General features: G+C 37.9%; 1 protein-coding gene across 5 annotated transcripts in view; it reads right to left on the bottom strand.

Annotated features, from left to right (window-relative positions):
• Nucleotides 1-18,794, bottom strand: part of NEDD4 (NEDD4 E3 ubiquitin protein ligase) — a 124,178-nt gene that overhangs the window by 77,810 nt on the left and 27,574 nt on the right. For all 5 annotated transcript variants that reach the window (XM_004779214.3, XM_004779212.3, XM_045067543.1 and 2 more), the window contains one exon: nucleotides 604-657. In XM_004779214.3, coding sequence (XP_004779271.1) covers nucleotides 604-657 — 54 coding nt within the window. The remainder of the gene's footprint in view (nucleotides 1-603; nucleotides 658-18,794) is intronic.

An 18,794-nucleotide genomic window follows, 5' to 3' on the forward strand; every position in this document is an offset into this window, starting at 1 on the left:
CAGGTTTAAAATATACACGTACGATGCTAAGAAGATCTGAAATAGCATTCCTAAGAGACAAAATTAGGAAAACAATAGGACTTAAACAGAGTCTTTAGGAAATCGGGAATTAGAACTATCTTTTCATAAAAATAAAATCACGCTTACTTTTGTCTTTTTATCCCCCTAGGTAAGAGCCGGCTGTTCTTTAGAAGACTTTATCAGTGTGAAGGGGACAGACAGTCTTCCTTGTAGAAGAGTGGAGGTGGGGAGAGGGAATGAGGCAAATCTGCTCAGGGAGAGGGCTCCCTGAGCCTGGTTATACCCACCACAGCACAGAGCATGAGTGTGAGGGAAGGTGAGACAAAGAGGCCAGCTTTCCTTGAGTAAGACTGCAATCTGTGCCGAAGTGACAGAAAGAGAGGTACCTGGGGGGAAAGTGGAAGGGTACACAGCAGCACCAGGAAAGAGGGGAAAAGTTGCATCCATCTCTCCATTTCGCACAGAGCCTCCATAACCCCCTTAAGTCGCCTCTCACGTCACGGATTCCCAGCCCACGAGGCGCCGCTCTACTGAGATAGACCCTTGCTTCCTGTTTCTCGCCACCAGTACAATATAACTTACCAACCGATTTTCATCAAATACTTCAAAAAGAAGCCGGTGCTGCTGAGGATGTACCTGAGTAAGAAAAACACAAAGTTTCTTTAAAAACAAGTGAACATCAATCAACCTAGACTCTGAGAAATTAATGCCTAAGATGTTGCCATTTCCTAATTCCTTCTATTTACGGTGTATTTTAAATTACAGGAGACACGTCATACAAAGGCAGGGCAATCCTATTGCACCCATTTTCTGATAGTTCTACCATAACAACAGAGTGGATTTGCGTGCTTATTTTTACATTTTTTTTCTAAAATAGGATAAAAGAAAATTTCAAAATATTATTTAAATATTTGCAAGCATTTAAAAATACAAATTGTATTTTAACTTCTTATGATAAATTTTATTTACTGACTTCTTATATATCAAGTTAGAACTACCCAAAGTGGATACTGATTTTATGGAAACTAGTTTTCTGAATCCTTTTTAGTAGTGACTTGATATAACTATTTGTTGCTCCTACTATATAAAGGACACAAGCACTCAAAAGGTATACACTGAGTTTTCACTAACAGGATGAGTAAAAATTAGCATGCAGTATTTTTTTTTCAAAGCTGATACTTTCACATTTGCTGAAATATTTCAACATCAAGCTACTATCTACTAAATATCCAATACAAAGAAAATCTTTAACAATTTTTTATACCACAGGTTAAGATGACATATAAAAAATTCCCACATTTAAACTGACTTTTCCCCTACGATATATTACATTACACACTGTGATATTTTAAAACTTTAGTTTACAAAAAACAAAAAAACCTTCCAAGCCCCTCAATTTTGGTTTCCATATTAAAAGTATTAACCTTCAGCAAAAGGTCTAACATGTGACAAAGACATTTACATACCTAAGCCAATGTCCACTCTCCCATATGTCCTTCTAAGAACACAATCCTAATTTTACCTGTGACAATATGCCCAGGTCACCATACTGTACAACTCTGGGGGAGAGAGGCATTAATTTTCCTAAATTAAATAAATAAATAAAGTTTACTAACCTTACATACACAGACTGATTGACCTGATGACTTTTTTTTCTTATTTTTTAGGTTTCAGAACAATCAAGAGGTAGAACTTTTAATCTAGCCTGAGTAATTTCAAAATCCATGCTCTTAATTACTAAGTTTTATGGCCTCTCAAAGTAAAAATAAAATAAAATAAGATAAAACAAAACATATGAAGTAAATGATACAAAAAGAAAACAAGTAATTGTATTAACATAAAAAAGTATTTCATCGGAGAAAAGCATTACATAGAACTATAGTTTCAATCTATAACACTTATTGTTTACAGTGAAGATGCAATTGGAATAAACATCTCTTAAAAGGGGATTAAAATATACAAAATACATACTAGTGATGACAGAATTATTAAAAGTAAATGCAGTCTTTATTTTTTTATTTATTGATATTTTCCATAGCCTGATATAGAGCCAGATATCTAAGTAATCCAATGCCAAGTTTAAAAAAGCTGTATTGGGGCGCCTGGGTGGCTCAGTGGGTTAAGCCGCTGCCTTCGGCTCAGGTCATGATCTCAGGGTCCTGGGATCGAGTCCCACATCGGGCTCTCTGCTCAGCAGGGAGCCTGCTTCCTCCTCTCTCTCTGCCTGCCTCTCTGCCTACTTGTGATTTCTCTCTGTCAAATAAATAAATAAAATCTTTAAAAAAAAATAAATAAAATACTAAATCTATAAAAAAGCTGTATTTTTTTATATTAGGCTGCAACATACAAGAAACATCTTTACTGCCTTCAATAAACTTTATTCAGTTTATTTGGATTCTCTTTATCCTTATAATTTTTTCCAATTATGTTTCTATTTTTATTATTTTCTTAATATTTAGCTCATTTTTCCTCATGTATTCTATTTTAAAACATTAATTCCAGGGGCGCCTGGGTGGCTCAGAGGGTTAAGGCCTCTGCCTTCGGCTCAGGTCATGATCTCAGGGTCCTGAGATCGAGCCCCGCATCGGGCTCTCTGCTCAGCAGGGAGCCTGCTTCCCTTCCTCTCTCTCTGCCTGCCTCTCTGCCTACTTGTGATCTCTGTCTGTCAAATAAATAAATAAAATCTTTAAAAAAAAAAAAAAACATTAATTCCAGTATAATTAACATAGAGTGTTAAGAGATTTTTTTTTTTAATTTTTTTCATTTGACAGACAGAGATCACAAGTAGGCAGAGAGGCAGGCAGAGAGAGGGGGAAGCAGCTCCCTGCTAAGCAGAGAGCCCGATGTGGGGTTCAGTCCCAGAACCCTGGGATCACAACCTGAGCCAAAAGCAGAGGCTTAACCCACTGAGCCACCCAGGTGCCCAGCACAGAGAGTTTTAGGCGTATAATACAGTGATTCAACACTTCCATACATCACCCGGGGCTCATCATGACAAGTGCCCTCCTTAATACAATTCACCTGTCACCCATCCCCCTACTCGTCTCCCCTCTGGTACCCATCAGTTTGTTTTCTGTATTTAAAAGTCTATTTTTCTCTTTTTCTTTCTTTGTTCATTTGTTTTGTTTCTTAAATTGCACCTATGCATGAAATCATATGGTATTTGTCTTTCTGATTCATTTATTTCACTTAGCATTATACCCTCTAGTTCCACCCAAGTTGTTGTAAATGGCAAGATTTCATTTTTTTTTTTAATAGTGGACTAATAGTCTAGTGTGTGTGTGTGTGTGTGTGTGTGTGTGTGTACCAATCTTCTTTATCTATTCATGGACAGTTGGGTTGCTTCCATTAATTTGACTATTGCAAATAGTGCTGCAGTAAACAGGGGTGCGTATGTCTTTTAGAATTAGTATTTTCATATTCTTTGGGTAGTAAAATCGCTGGATCATATAGTTATTCTATTTTCACTTTGAGGAACCACACTATTTTCCACAATGGCTGCACCAGTTTACATTCCCACAAGGGTTCCTTTTTTCCACATCCTTGCCAGCACTTGTTGTTTCTTGTGTTTTTTACTTAGCCATTCTGACAGGTGTGAGATGATATTTCACTGTGGTTTTGATGTGCATTTCCCTGATGATTAGTGATGCTGAGCAGCTTTTCATGTGTCTGTTGGCCACAGCCTGATGAGTTTTTTATATACACATGCTGTGTCATCATCACCTAGATCAAAGTATCGAATGTTCCGTTCTATTTTATGTATTGTGTTCTCTGTAATTAGTGCCCTTGTTCAACATGGACACTCTGAATATGTCTATCTAAAAATGATTCCCTTTTTTCCAGGGACAACCAAGGAGGCCAACCTATTGAAAGTCATTGAATGGGCTTCTGGGAGAGCTCTTTAAGTGGGGCTAACTCAGCTGGAAGAGAGAGATGTTACCGCTGCCCCTTGCGTTTCTCTTCCTGACTTGGTCAGGACGGCTGGCTCTCGTACAGTCACATTGTGGCCATGGAGCAAACTATGGGGACGGAAGCCCCAGTCAAAGATGAGACACCATGGAAATAGAAAAGCAGTGTAAGACAATCATCTTTTCTAAGAAGAAATAGAGGAATTTGGGGAGGGGATGAACTTTGAGCTGAAATTTAACAATGGAAGAATTTGAAGAAAATACAGAGAATATTTCCCAGCAGGGAGATGACATGAGGAAAGACATGGGGGCAGAATGAGCAAGCTCTAAGGACATCAAACTGATAACATTTTTGTATTAGAAAATGGCAAATTTTTGGATTAGTTAGGCTAGAGCCAGGCTGAGGGTACTGAAATCCAGAAAAGGAGTTGTGATTTGGCTGGTAGGGAAGAAAATGAAGCTTTTAAAGGAAAAATGACATGATGTGGGTCATACATAAATATTATTTTGTCAGTGATACACAAAACAAATTAGGCTGGAGAGAAACCCTGGAGTCCACAGAGACTGTGGCTCTAGGGACTCGAGCATGAAGTGTGTATGAGAGCTTTGCCCAAGATGGTCCCAGTGAGAATACGAAGGGAAAAAAGACCATAAAAAACATTTTGAGGAAAAAAAAAGTCTCAAGGTTCATCAAAGTACCTGGCAGACACAGTAGAAGTCTGACAAATATTGGTTAGAAAACAGGTAGAAGGTCTGATTTAATCCGGCCTCTGCTGTCCTGGTTTAGCATTTAATTAACCTTCCTAACAGGATTTGCTACCCCAACTATTCTCTTTTAAGTTTATCCTTCCTACTATAACTGGATTGATTTACCTAAAAGACTGTTTAGGCCATCTTTACTGCCTTACTCAAAAGTCGTTCCCAATGGCCTAAAGAAGGACATCCCAATGACTGAGGATGGACTGATCCTTCATGATCTGAGTCCAGTTTGCCTTTCCAGCCTCACCTCTTATGACAGTCCCCCTGCCAACCCAAATATACATACATACTACATTCTGATCACACTGGGAAAAGATGACTCCCCACTCATTGGACTTCGGATCTCCACTTCAGTACATGCTAAGGTCTCTCCCCTTGAAACACCTTCTCTGCTTTATGTTCAAGCCTTAGTTCAGATGTCAGCTTCTCCTTAAAGCCTTACCTCCCCAGTCACTTCGACTCCTCTGTCTTCAGCTTATTACAACACTGACTACAATCTTCCTTTTATCAAAGTTAATAGGGAAGATGTGCTATTTCCCCACTGAATTACAAACACCGTAGGAGACTTATCGTGTTGTTTCCTGTATATGAGAGGCACACAGTAAATGCAACAATACACTTTTAACACGTGTGGTGAGAATATCAACTCAAAACAGCCGCCTGAACATGAAGATTTATCCTCTCCCTCCTGAGATCCCACTGAAGGAATAGTAAGTGAGTCTGTAAGAGGTGTAAAACCAGGACAGCAAAGATAATATGAGGATCATCAGCAAGTGGACTATTTCAGTAACTCCCCAGCAGACAGATGAAGTAGGGATGAAGGCAGTAAGCAGCACAGAAGAAGCTGGGAACTCAAAGCAATGCCGTGATCCCAATGAGAGAATGCTCGTGTAGGACCACACCTCTGGGTGGTCCACACACAGACACACACGCATCATCAGAGAGTTTCTCTTTGCATCTGATTTCAGCTAGAGGTTTTACAAAAAATGCAACCACCAGTTATAATATATAAAACATAAATGGACACTAAAAATGTAGCATGGAATTGTTGAACGTTTATGCCTTGCATATATGGAACATGAGATTTTTCTATTGTATCTCTGTTAAGTATGATTAGAGTATCAGAGATCACAGATGTGTAAACACAAAAACTGTGCTTAAAGGGAAAAAACAGATGATTTATGGAGCAAAAGGAAACACTTAAAAAAAAAAAAACCTGTAATGAGAAATATTTGGGAAAGTTTTGAATCCATAAAGCAAAAAACAGGATAGTATAAAAAGGGAACAACTAGAGAACAAAGAGGCACTGGAAGTAAAAATGACTGTTCAATTCAAATATAAACAGCTGAAAGTAAATTTTTAAAAAATCTCAAAATGTAGAACAAAAAGCTAAGCTGAGAAGTATGAGAGAAAGTAAAAAAGAGGATTTTCTGAATCCTCAGAATTCAGTGAAAGAAGGGAACCCTAATGCCCTAAAGGAGAAGTTGAGAAAACTCTGGCTGTAGGCCAAATCCAGCCAGCCACCTGCTTTTTTTTTTTTTAAACAGCCCAGGAGGTAAGAATTAAAAAAAAAAAAAAAAAAAAAAAAAAAAAAACTTAAAACGACTACATTTTAAATGGATATATAAGTAGCTACATAATAGCCTCAATTTTTGCCTCCAGGTCCATAAATCTAAAGTACTTCCTATCTGTCTTTTTTAAAAGTTTGCTAGAGGGTGCCTGGGTGGCTCAGTGGGTTAAGCTGCTGCCTTCGGCTCGGGTCATGATCTCAGGGTCCTGGGATCAAGTCCCACATTGGGCTCTCTGCTCAGCAGGGAGCCTGCTTCCTCCTCTCTCTCTCTCTGCCTGCCTCTCTGCCTACTTGTGATCTCTCTCTGTCAAATAAATAAATAAAGTCTTAAAAAAAAAAAAAAGTTTGCTAGAGGTGCCTGGGTGGCTCAGTCGGTTAAGCGCCTGCCTTTGGCTCAGGTCATGATCCCAGACTCCTGGGATCGAGACCCACATGGGCCTCCCTGCTCAACAGGAAGCCTGCTTCTTGCTTTGCCTCTGCCCCACCTCCCCTGCTCATGCTCTTTCTCTCAAATAAATAAAATAAAAAGTTTAAAGTTTGCTGACCCCCTTCCTAAGACACTCACTGTATGTTATCTATTAATTTCTCTCTGCATTTAACATGGTACTGAATAAGACTGTTCTTGAAAGGTGTGAAAAAACAATCACTCAAGGCATTTTCTGTGTGTTCTCGGATTCCCATGAAGAATTCTGGCTGAGAAAGAATCAGTCTAGGTGACTCTGCATCCAACCACTTGGAATCCTCAAATGATAATATGGAAGAAAGAAAATGATTACAGAAATTACTTGCACAAGTCTTCAGAGCTGAAGGGAAACAGTCTTTAAACGGAAATGCTTACCAAAGGCCCAACACAAGGAATTTAAAACTGTACACATAAGGCACATCACTGTGAAATTTTTAAAACACTATGATAATTATGAAACATTTCAGAGGAAGAGAAAAGAATCAAACCCAAAAGAACAAGAATCAGACTTCTCAACAGCAACACGATGCTCAACAATGTTACCGTGAAGTCATGCCTTCAAGTTCCTGAGGAAAAATTATTTTCAACCTAGAGCCCCATGAGTGGCCAAACCATTGGCCAAACATAAGTTGGCTATTTACTTCTCTGTCATAGCTTGAAGGCAGCTTGGGATATGGATGCGTGAGCTTATTCAGCAATATGGGAATAATGGCCAGAATAACAAACAGAAACAGAAAGTGTTTTTTTTTTCCTGGGAAACAGGAATAGAAAGGGGGAAGTGGGGCACTAGACTCTGTCATTTCTCATGATACTTTATACTATCTCTATACTGTGTGTGAATTTTTACAAGATAATTCTTTTTTTTTTAAAGATTTTATTTATTTATTTGACAGAGAGAGATCACAAGCAGGCAGAGAGGCAGGCAGAGAGAGAGGAGGAAGCAGGCTCCCCACTGAGCAGAGAGCCCGATGCAGGGCTCGATCCCAGGACTCTGGGATCATGACCTGAGCCGAAAGGCAGAGGCTTTAACCCACTGAACCACCCAGGCACCCCTGACGAGATAATTCTTAAACATGTATTAAAAATAGAAGTAAAGCTATGGTCATACATACAAAAAAGAGTTTATAGGGTCATTATTTATAGGGAAGGTGAAAGCAGAAGAAACAAAAACTAAAGTGCTGGTGATAGAATTTTTGGAAAAAAAATAAGTATGTAAGTCTATAAATGCATAAAATACTAGAGAAAAAAATTGCCAGAGGACTAACTAAATATTCAAAGAAGAACAAAGTGTCAATTTATTCTATAATTATAGAATATATAATTAGAATTATAGAATATATAATATATATAAATGTCAATTTATTCTATAATGTCCATAAAGAATCTGAAGTAATGTTCCTGGAAATTCTGCTGGTGGATGCAGAAAAAAAAAAAACAAAACACAATGCAGGTACATATCAGAAAGTAGCTTTATTGAGATATAGTATAGTTCACATACCATATGACTGACCCACTGAAAGTGTACAATTTAATAGTTTTTAGTATTTTCATAGAGTACGCAACTACTGTCACGATCTTAGAGCATTTTCATCACCTTAGAAAGAAACCCCATGCCCTTTAGCAGTTGCTCCTAATCTCCCCTCAACCTCACCAGTCTCCGGCAACTTCCAATTTACTTTTTGTCTCTATCGATTCATCGATTCCAGACATTTAATAGAATCGTATAACATGTGGTCTTTTGTAATTGGCTTCTTGCTACTTTTTTGTGGTTCACCCATGTTGTAGCTGGTATCAGTACTTCATTTCTTCTTAGAGATAAAAAATATCCCATTGTATGTATAAACCCTATTTTGTGTATCCATTCATCTGTTGATAGACATTTGGGTTGTTTCTACTTTTTGACTATAATGATGAATGGTGCTAAGAACATTCATGTACAAGTTTTTGTGTGGACATATGTTGCAAGTACATTTTAAAATAAAACTGTAAAAATTAAATGGATGTGTAAAAGTTAATGGTATTTTTATTCATTTATTTTAAGAGTGAGCGTATGAGAGGGGGTGGGAGGACAGAGGGAAAAAAAGAGAAATAATCTTAATCAGGCTTCATGCCCAGCGCGGAGCTCGACACAGGGCTCAATCTCACAACCCTGAGATCAACTTGAGCCGAAATCAGGAGTCAGATGCTTAATTGACTGAGCCATCCAGGTGCCCCAGAAAGACAATTTTATAAGAATAAAGCATTATATAAATTGAAAGTATCTTGGCATTTTTATTTACATGTTTTATGTAACACGCCTTCTCTATATAGTTACTTTCATCAACAAATATAAAAATAAATTATAGATACATACTCATGGCGGGGGGGGGGAATCCAAACAGTAAAAAAGATACACAATGAATGATAAGTCTCTCTCTTATCCTTGTCCTCAGAGAAAATACTGCAGTTTTTATGTCTTTCCAGAAGTATTTTATGCAAATACCAGCATATGAGAAAGCATTTTTTGTTTCTGTTTTTACACAAATAGGTGCATCATACACATACAATGTTCTGTGCCTTTGCTCCTCCATGAGTACAATTTGAAACTAATGCTCTGTTAATACATATACATCTATTTCTTTTCAAATAGCTAATGAGGATTTCACTATATGTAGCATAATTTACTTAGTGCTTTATTAATGGGGGGTCCCCCACTTCTTCCTAGCTAACAGAATTCTGTTTTTATTCAAATAGTAGATGACAATATGTGTCAGGGATAGATGGTCACTCTCCACCCCCAGGGGCTGAATCTTGATTCTTCTAAGCCTCAGAATTCCATTCCCCTTACCAAAAATGGAGTGAGAAATAGTACATGACACAATTCCAGCCCAAGAGATAAGAATCAATGTCTCCTGGGAGAAATTTTGGAAAGGGTGTTTCCCTTTTTCAAAAGACACATTGGGGGAGAACTCTCCTTTTTCTACCTATGGACATCATTGTGTGAGGCTGTGACTTTCGGAACTGCTGCAAGCATTCTGTCACCTGGACAGAAAGCCAAGAGAGTCCCAGAGAAGCTGGACCACACAGGACTCTGCTCAGCTGCTGCGGTTACCCCCACTCCTCTAGGTCTAATTCTTATGTTTAGAGATAATAAATGTGCTTATTGCTTAAGCCAATATTAGTTGTTACTTCAAGTCTTTTACTTGAACCCAAGAGCATCCTAAAGGGTACACCTCCTCAGAGGGGCTAAATTCCCTATTCTCTCTCTGACCTTATACCCTAAATTCATAATATCTCCCTGATATTCGCTCCATAGCATCTGGTGTTTCCCCTTTCATAATGCTCAGTACACCAGCATTTATTTTGACATGTTCATGGGGGTCCATAGGAGACAGTGATCTTTGTTGAGGGACTGTGCCCATCTCACTAGCAAGCATCAGAAAGTGCCTGGAAACAAATACAGAGAACTATCACACCAAATTTTTGTGTGTTTGTAGAGGTGGGAGGAGTATAAATATATGGATAAAAAACACACAGGAAAGAATACCAGAAGACTGCACAGCGATGGTTTTATGGTAATTAAATTATGGGTGATTTTTATTTCTCTTAAAAATATATATAATACTTATTATATATATGTATATATAATTATATACGAAATATGTACAATTTTTTTATTTGTCAGATTTCCAGAACCAGGGTCTCTACCAGACAGGTAGAAAAAAAGAAAATTTTACTACGTTGAAAAGGACACTCTAACAAACAAGTAATATGCTCAGAAAGGGACTCCTCAGACTCAAAAAGACAGAGAGTTCACCTAGTATGGTGCAATACACACAACAGGAAGGACCCTGTGTTCCCACATTTTGAGATCCACATTTCCCTACAGAACATGTGTGAACATATACACATTATGTTAATGCAACTGGCCCTTGAACAACTTGAAGGTCAGGGGTGCAGTTGAAAATCAGCATATAAAGCATAAAACTTAACTGCTGATGGCCTACTGTTGACCAGAAGTCTTATGGATAACATAAACATAAATCAAGGTAATAAATGTACTTGTTGTTTACTGTGTATGTTATATGTATTAAATACTGTATTCTTAAAAGTAGCTGAAGGAAAGGGACACCTGGGTGGCTCACTCATTACGCGTCTACCTTCAGCTCAGGTCATTCATTATTTCTGGGTTTGAGTCCTGGGATTGAGAGTCCCACATAGGTCTCACGCAGAGACCTGCTCTGCGTGAAGGCTGCTTCTCCCTCTCCAGTCTGCCTGCTTGTGTTCCCTCTCTCATTGTCTATCTCTGTCAAATAAATAAATAAAATCTCAAAAAAAAAAAAAAAAGCTGAAGGAAAGAAAATGTTATTAAGAAAATCTTAAGGAGGGGTGCCTGGGTGACTCAGCGAGTTAAAGCTTCTGCCTCCGGCTCAGGTCGTGATCCCAGGATCCTGGGATCGAGCCCCGCATCAGGTTCTCTGCTCAGCAGGGAGCCTGCTTCCCCCTCTCTCTCTGCCTGCCTCTCTGCCTACTTGTGATCTCTGTCAAATAAATGAAATATTTTTTTTAAAAAAAAGGAAATCATAAGAGAAATGCATTTATAGTATTATACCATATTTATTTAAAAAATCTGCATGTAAGTAGACCCATGGAGTTCAAACCTGTGCTGTTCAGGGGTCCACTGTATACTGTGCTGCATGATTACTAAGGATAGAAACCAAGCACCAAGGAAATATGAGGAATGGAGTGAACTGTCTTTCCAGATGCTCAGGAACTGTGCTCATTCACAGAGTCTGTCTTCCTGCCCATAACTTGCCTCCCTTAGTCTCATCTGAGCAACGAATTATAAATGCAGATTTTACTATAATTTTCTGTGAAGCATTAACTTTAATTTGGAGCCTTTCCTGTTTGTTAATCTACCGATAACAATTCTCTGCAAAAACTTTCTTTGGGCTTTGTGTTTTCTCAAAGACATAAAGGCTCCCTTCAACTTTTGGCCACAATTTCCACTTGGTTAAATGCCCAAAACCCAAGTTTTGACTGTAATATATTATCTCTATAGATATTTTATGTGAATACATTCAATTAAAAACATTTTGTGCTATGTATAAATAATGATATAAATGACAAAGAGGAAAATAGGGGACCACACATAATAGAGTCCTTTGTACAGAAAATACTAAACCACCATGTGTTTTCAGTTCCATTCTAGCTGTGATGAATTAGCACTGATCTAAACACAGATTTATCTAGTTGTTGTTGCAATAAATTTGCAAAGTTCTGATGGAAACAAATGTGCAGCCTATGATCCCAGAGTAAAGCAATGCTCGCTAGAACATTTGGTAATAGTGAAATTATGGTAAAAGAAATAATGAGTAAAAGACAGTAAAAGACACTAAGCTGCTCTATCATTTACAAATGGCCTTCTTTCTTATTTTTGTGTTAACATCTGTCATTCAAAAGTAGTACTTATTTTCAAGCACCTAGAAAGAAATTATTATTATTAAAAAAATTATTAAAAATTATTATTTCTAAGTCAAGCAGAGAAAGACAACTATCATATGATCTCCCTGATATGAGGAAGTGGAGATGCAACATGGGGGGTTAAGGGGGTAGGAGAAGAATAAATGAAACAAGATGGGATTGGGAGGGAGACAAACCATAAAAGACTCTTAATCTCACAAAACAAACTGAGGGTTGCTGGGAGAAGGGGAGTTGGGAGAGGGGGGTGGGGTTATGGACACTGGGGAAGGTATGTGCTATGGTGAGTGCTGTGAAGTGTGTAAACCTGGCGATTCACAGACCTGTACCCCTGGGGATAAAAATAGATTATATGTTTATAAAAAAAATAAAAAATTAAAAAAATTATTATTTCTAGAAGGAAATCAAGATCATTAAAAATAATGAGATCTTTAATTCCAATTTTAAATTTTAAAAAATTCTGAATTTTAATTATGATTTAAATTCCTCTAACAGATATCCATATTTTCTCTTTCTACTCATACTGGCTTTGATATATTTTTGGCTTTTAAAGAATTTGTCTATTTTATTTTATTTTTTAAGATTTTATTTATTTATTTGAGAAAGAGACAGTGAGAGAGAGCATGAGCGAGGAGAAGGTCAGAGAGCGAAGTAGACTCCCCATGGAGCTGGGAGCCTGATGTGGGACTTGATCCCGGGACTCCGGGATCATGACCTGAGCCGAAGGCAGTTGTCCAACCAACTGAGCCACCCAGGCGTCCCAAGAATTTGTCTATTTTAGCTAAGTTAAAAATTGTTGCCATAAAGTTGTCCATATTTTATTATTATTGTCTGTGGGATGGAATGTCCATTCTGTTTTTAAGGATTTATTTATTTATTTTAAAGGGAAAGAGAGAGTAGGGGAAGGGGCAGAGGGAGAGGAAGAAAGAGAATCTCAAGCAGACTCCCAGCTGAACTGGGAGAATGAGGTGGGGCTTGATCTAATGACCTGAGCTGAAACCAAGAGTCAGTCGCTTAACCAACTGAACCACCCAGGCACCTCTGTGCCTTTCATTCTTGATAGTGGTCATTTGTGTTTTCTCTCTTTTTTTGTGCTACCTATAGCATATCAATTTTATTAATCTTTTCAAAGAACCACTTTTGGTTTCCTTTATTTTCTTGACTTTTTATCCATTTTCTATTTCATTGACTTCTATTCTTATTTCTTTCTCTCTACCTTTTTTTTTTTCCTAAGACAGACTAAGATCACTACTTTAAATCTTTTTTCTTTTGTACATAAGCACTTAAATGTGTAAATTTGTTTCCAAGCACTGAATTAGCTCATTCCATAATCGGATAATGTTACACTTGAATAATCAGTTAAAATACCTTGTAATTTTCCTTATGATTTCCTATTTGATCCGTAGCTTATTTAAAATCTGTTGCCTGGGGCACTTAGGTGGCTCAGTTAAGCACCTGCCTTCAGCTCAGGTGGTGATCCCAGGGTCTCGGGATAGAGTCCTGCCTCAGGGTCCCGGCCCACCATGGAGTCTGCTTCCCCTTATCTCTCCTGCTGCCCACCCTCCACCCCAGGTTTTGCTCTGTCAATTAAATAAATAAAATATTTTAAAAAATGTTGCTTAACTTCCAAATATTTGTGGATTTCCCAGGTACATATGTATTACTGAACTCTATTTTCAGAGAACACGTTGAATCTTAAGCCTTCTAAATGTATTCAGACTTGTTTTATGGCCCAATATATGGCCCATCTTGGTGAATGTCCCATAGAAGGGGGTGGGATTATGGATATGGGGATGGCCCATGAGTGCTGTGAATGTCCCATTCACAGACTATAACTGATAACATCCACAGACTGGGGGATAAAAATATAAATAAGAAAAAAAAAATAAAAATAAAGGGTTTTAACAGTTAAAAAAAAAAAAAAAAAGAATGTATATTCTTCAGATATTAGCTGTAGTCTTCTATATATGCCAAGAGGGTTGATTGATAGTGTTGCTCAAAGCTTTTATGTCTTTACTGACATTTTTGTCCAGTTATTTGACTATTGAGAGAGGAGTGATAAAATCTTCCAACTATTCTGAATTTATTCCCTATATCTGTCAATTTTTGCTTTATAATTTTGAAGCTCTTTTATCAGTTGTGTCTCCCTGATGACTAAATCCTTTTATGTTCCTGAAATGTCCTTCTTTATCTCTAGTAATATGTTTTATCCTAAAGCCTAATTATATAATGTTAATACACCCTCACCAGGACTTTTTTGGGGAGGGGCAAGGGTTTGCTTTGTGCTAAAAGGATACATCTTTTTCTGTACCTGTCTATGTCTATATTCAACGTGTGTCTACTGTTAAGAGCATATTGTTGAATGGAGGTACTTTTTATGGGGGGGTGCTTACTGAGATGGTTGGCTTTATGACAATCACCTTTCTATTTCTATCCTATTTATCTTTATTCCCTTTTATCTTTTTAAAAAAATAATTAATCAAGTATTTCTTGGTATTCCATTTTCTTTCCTTTATTGGCATTTTACCTTTTAATTTTTAGTGTCCACTCTGAGGATTACAGTATGCACCCTTAAGTATCACAATTCTATCAGCCAGAGTTGAGCCTCCTAGATCTCTTTCAAGAGAACCTACATAACTGATTGACAGCCTCTGGTGACCATGCACCTTTAAATCTACCCATTTTGTTCTCCTGGCCTACTCCCAAAGACTGGGCATAGCAAGGATCTAGAGCCTGGTCATTCATGCCCAACACAGAATTTCCTTAATAGACAATCTTTCCTGGGAGGCTCTCCGTCAGCCTGGATAAGACCTTTTCAGAACTGTGTTGCAATGTGGGGCTCTACTTACCAATCAATTTCCCCCTCCCTGCAAGTGTTAGGCCTGCATCATGATACGAAGGCTCTTCCCAACTGCGTGTCCTCCCTCATTAACCTTCCCCAGTGCTTGTCCAATAAACCTCTTGTGCATCTATTCCCATCTAAGTGCCTGTTTCTTAGAGGACCTAAACTAACCAGATGGTATGTGTGGTCAGCTTTTAGCAGGTCATACTTACCTGCTGTCAAGGAGCTCCCTATCCTGAACAGAATGTGGGACACGTATTGTCCTTGGCATAAGGTGTGGCTCAATTCCTAAAAGTTTCTCTAGTGGTGTCCTGGGGAAATGCCCTGCCTGATATTCAGCTTGTACCAAGGCCACTGGTTCTGTGAATGCACCCAGTAGTAATTTCCCTGGTTTTCCAGTGTAACATTGGAATTCACAAACTGGAACTTGGACCCTCTCACCTCCACCACCATGTTGAATCCATGGCTTGTGGGATAAGAGCCATCAAAGTAAGAAAGCCAAAGTCCAGGCCTCTGAAACTGTCCTCTCTCTGCTCAAGGTAATAAATCTAAAACAACATTGATCAGATAGGACAACAAAAGCACAAGCAGTAAAAGAAAAAATAAACTGAACATCCTCAAAATTAAAAACTTTTGTGCTTCAAAGAATACCATCAATAAAATCAAAACACACAACCCACAGAATGGCAGAAAATCTTTGCAAATTGTGTGTCTGACAGGGACTTGTATTTAGAAATATAAAGAACTATGACAACTCAGAAACAAAAGACAAATAATCCAATTACAAAATGGGCAAGGAATCTAAGCAGACATTTCTCCAAAGAAGATATACAAGTGACCAATAAACTCATGAAAAGATGTTCAACATCATTAGCCATCATAGAAATGCAAATCAACACCATAATGAGATACCATTTCACACCCACTAGGAGGGCTGAAATAAAGAGAAAGATAATAACAAGTGTTGTCAAGGATGTGGAAAAGTCAAAATGCATATACTGGTGGTGAGAATATAAAGTGGGACAGCCACTTTGGAAAACAGTTCAGCAATTCCTCATATGACCCAGCAATCCTACTTCTAGGTATATGCTTCCAAAAGAAAATATATGTCCACATATTATTCATAATAGTTAAAAAGCAGAAACAACCTAGACGTCTGTCAACTGATGCATGGATATATAAAATGCGGTTATCCATACAATGGAATATTATTTGGCAATAAAAAGAAATGAAGTACTGATACATGATATAACACGGCTGAACCTTGGAAACATTATGCCAAGTGAAAGAAAGCAGACACAAAAGACCACATACTATATGAAATAATTTATATTAAATGGCCAAAAAGGGAAATCTAAGACACAGAAAGTAGACTGGTAGTTCCCTGGGAAGAGGGGCAGGTGCTGGGGAAAAATGGAGAGTGACAGCCGGTGAATATGAGGTTTTTTCCCAGGCTAATGAAAACGTTCTAAAAGTTAATTTTGTTGATGCTTGCACAATGCTGTGTCTATACTCAAAACCACAGAATGGTACCCTCTGGGGGGGGGGGGTACATTGTATGTTATGTGAATTATATCTCAATAAGCTGTTTAAAAATCAAACAAAAATCCTGCAACCTGGTGGGAATGTCAAAGATTAGTACCACTGCCAAAGCCCTAAAGGATATGAGGGTTGTTCCTACAATAAGTTCATTTAATTCTCCAGTCTGGTCCCTGCAGAATCCAGACAGACTTTGGACATTGACTATGCATGCAAGTTCAACCAACTAATAACCCCAGTTGCATGCTGGTTACCGAACACAAGGAGTCCAGAGTGTGACCTGGCAACAGCCGAAGACTGTGGTTTGATGAGACTCACTCTGTCCCCTGGACTGAGTGTGCTCCCTTTGGGAACTCAGACCTCTAACTCAGTAAAGCCCAAATTTCCAGGGTTGGGAACCATATAGTCCTCCGGTGGGTCTTTGAAAATGATGACAGATGGGGCCACTCCTACTTCTACTCCTTTATTCTCAGGCCCATGTATAATTTCTGCTGCAAACACAGCTTCATATTGCAGTTTCTGGTTTAGTGAATGAACTCGCTCCCCATCTTTGCAGACTGTTGCCTCCGTATTGGTGCTTCAGTTGTGCCTTCAGGAGGCCATTCCAGTGTCCTATGAGGCTCTTGTTTCTGGATGATGTGGCAAGAGTTCATGCCGGTACCTCTTTCACTATGAATTGGGTCTCTGGATGGTTGAAAATGTTGTGGGGATTTCTAGCCCTATAAAACGTGCATCTGTAACCCCCAGACAGTTGTGCTGGCTGAGGTTCTTCAGACTAGAAAGGCAAATCCACACCCAGAAGTAATCAGAGAACAAATTACTGGCCCTTTCAGGATGGAAGGGACCTAATTTAGTAAACTTACCACAAAATGGCTACGGTTTTATTTTCTTATAAAATATTTTGACTGGTTTTGGTATCAGGTAATGCTGGCCTAATGAATGAACTGGGACATGTTCTTTCCTCTATTTTTGGCAAGACATTGTGTAGAATTAGAATTATTTATTCCTTAAGTGTGTGTGACAGAATTCAGCAATGAAATCACCTGGGCCTGAAGGTTTCTTTACTGGAAAGTTTGTAACTATTTTCAAGTGCATTTTCACTAAGAGTTATCGAACTTTTCAGGTACTTTTTATTTTCTTAAAGTATATATCTTTAAAGGGAATTGGTTGATTTCATCTAAGTTAATGAATTTATGGGCACAAAGTTGTTCAGAGCATCCCTTATTATTCATTTTATGTCTGTAGGTTCTTGATGAATTTGCTCTGTTTATTTGTCCTGCCTTTTTGGCTATATCTCTCTTTCACTTTATAGTGGCTGCACTAAGGATTATAATATAGCTATTTAACTTTTTGTGGACTACTTAAAGTGAATATCCAGCCACTTTAAGTAATACATAGAAGCCCTAAAACCAAAAAGGTTGTTTTATCCTCACTCTTCTATGTTATGGTTGTAATATGTATTATGCCTACATAAATCACACCAATGTTAGAATTTTTGCTTTCAATGGTCATAAATATTTTAAGTTACTCAACAGGAGAAAATAATATATTATAATCACTGATAGTTACTCTCTGTTGCTTTTTCTTCATTTCTGAAGTTAAATTTACCTCTGATACCATTTACCTTTGGCCTAAAAATGTTCCTTTAGCATTTTCTTTCAAGTATGTCTACTAGCAATAGATTCTCTTATTTTTCCTCAGTTTTGAATTCCTTTATTACATTATCATTCCCGAAGGATACTTTTCTTAACTATAGAATTCTGATTGGATTGTTCTTTCCTCCTTTGCTATCTTCATTATGTTGTTTCATCATGATGTCTGAAGAGAAGCCTTCAGCTACTTAAACCATTTTTCCAGGCTGCCTTCAAAATTTCTTCATTATCTTTGGTTCCAGCAGGTTGATTATGATGTGTCTGAGCATGGTTTTCTTTGCATATACTCTCTGCTTTGCTGAATTTCTTTACTCTGTAAAAACATTTCCTTTACCAAATTTGGAGATATTTGGGGCCATTATCCCTTCAAGTACTTTTTCCACCAATGTCTTTTTCTCCTTCTGAGACTTCAATGACCCAAAATAGTAAGCTCTATTAATATTGTCCACACAACCCTCAGGCTCTACTAATTTTTTTTTTCCGATCTTTATTTTCTGTTCTTCAGATTAGATAATTTCTATTGCTTATCTTCAATTTCACTAATGCTTTTCACTGTTATCTTCACTTCGCTATTGAGCTC

The sequence above is a fragment of the Mustela putorius genome, unplaced genomic scaffold, assembly GCF_011764305.1.
Source record: "Mustela putorius furo isolate JIRA1106 unplaced genomic scaffold, ASM1176430v1.1 tig00003896_pilon_pilon_pilon, whole genome shotgun sequence".
In the NCBI taxonomy this organism is placed as follows: Eukaryota; Metazoa; Chordata; class Mammalia; order Carnivora; family Mustelidae; genus Mustela; species Mustela putorius.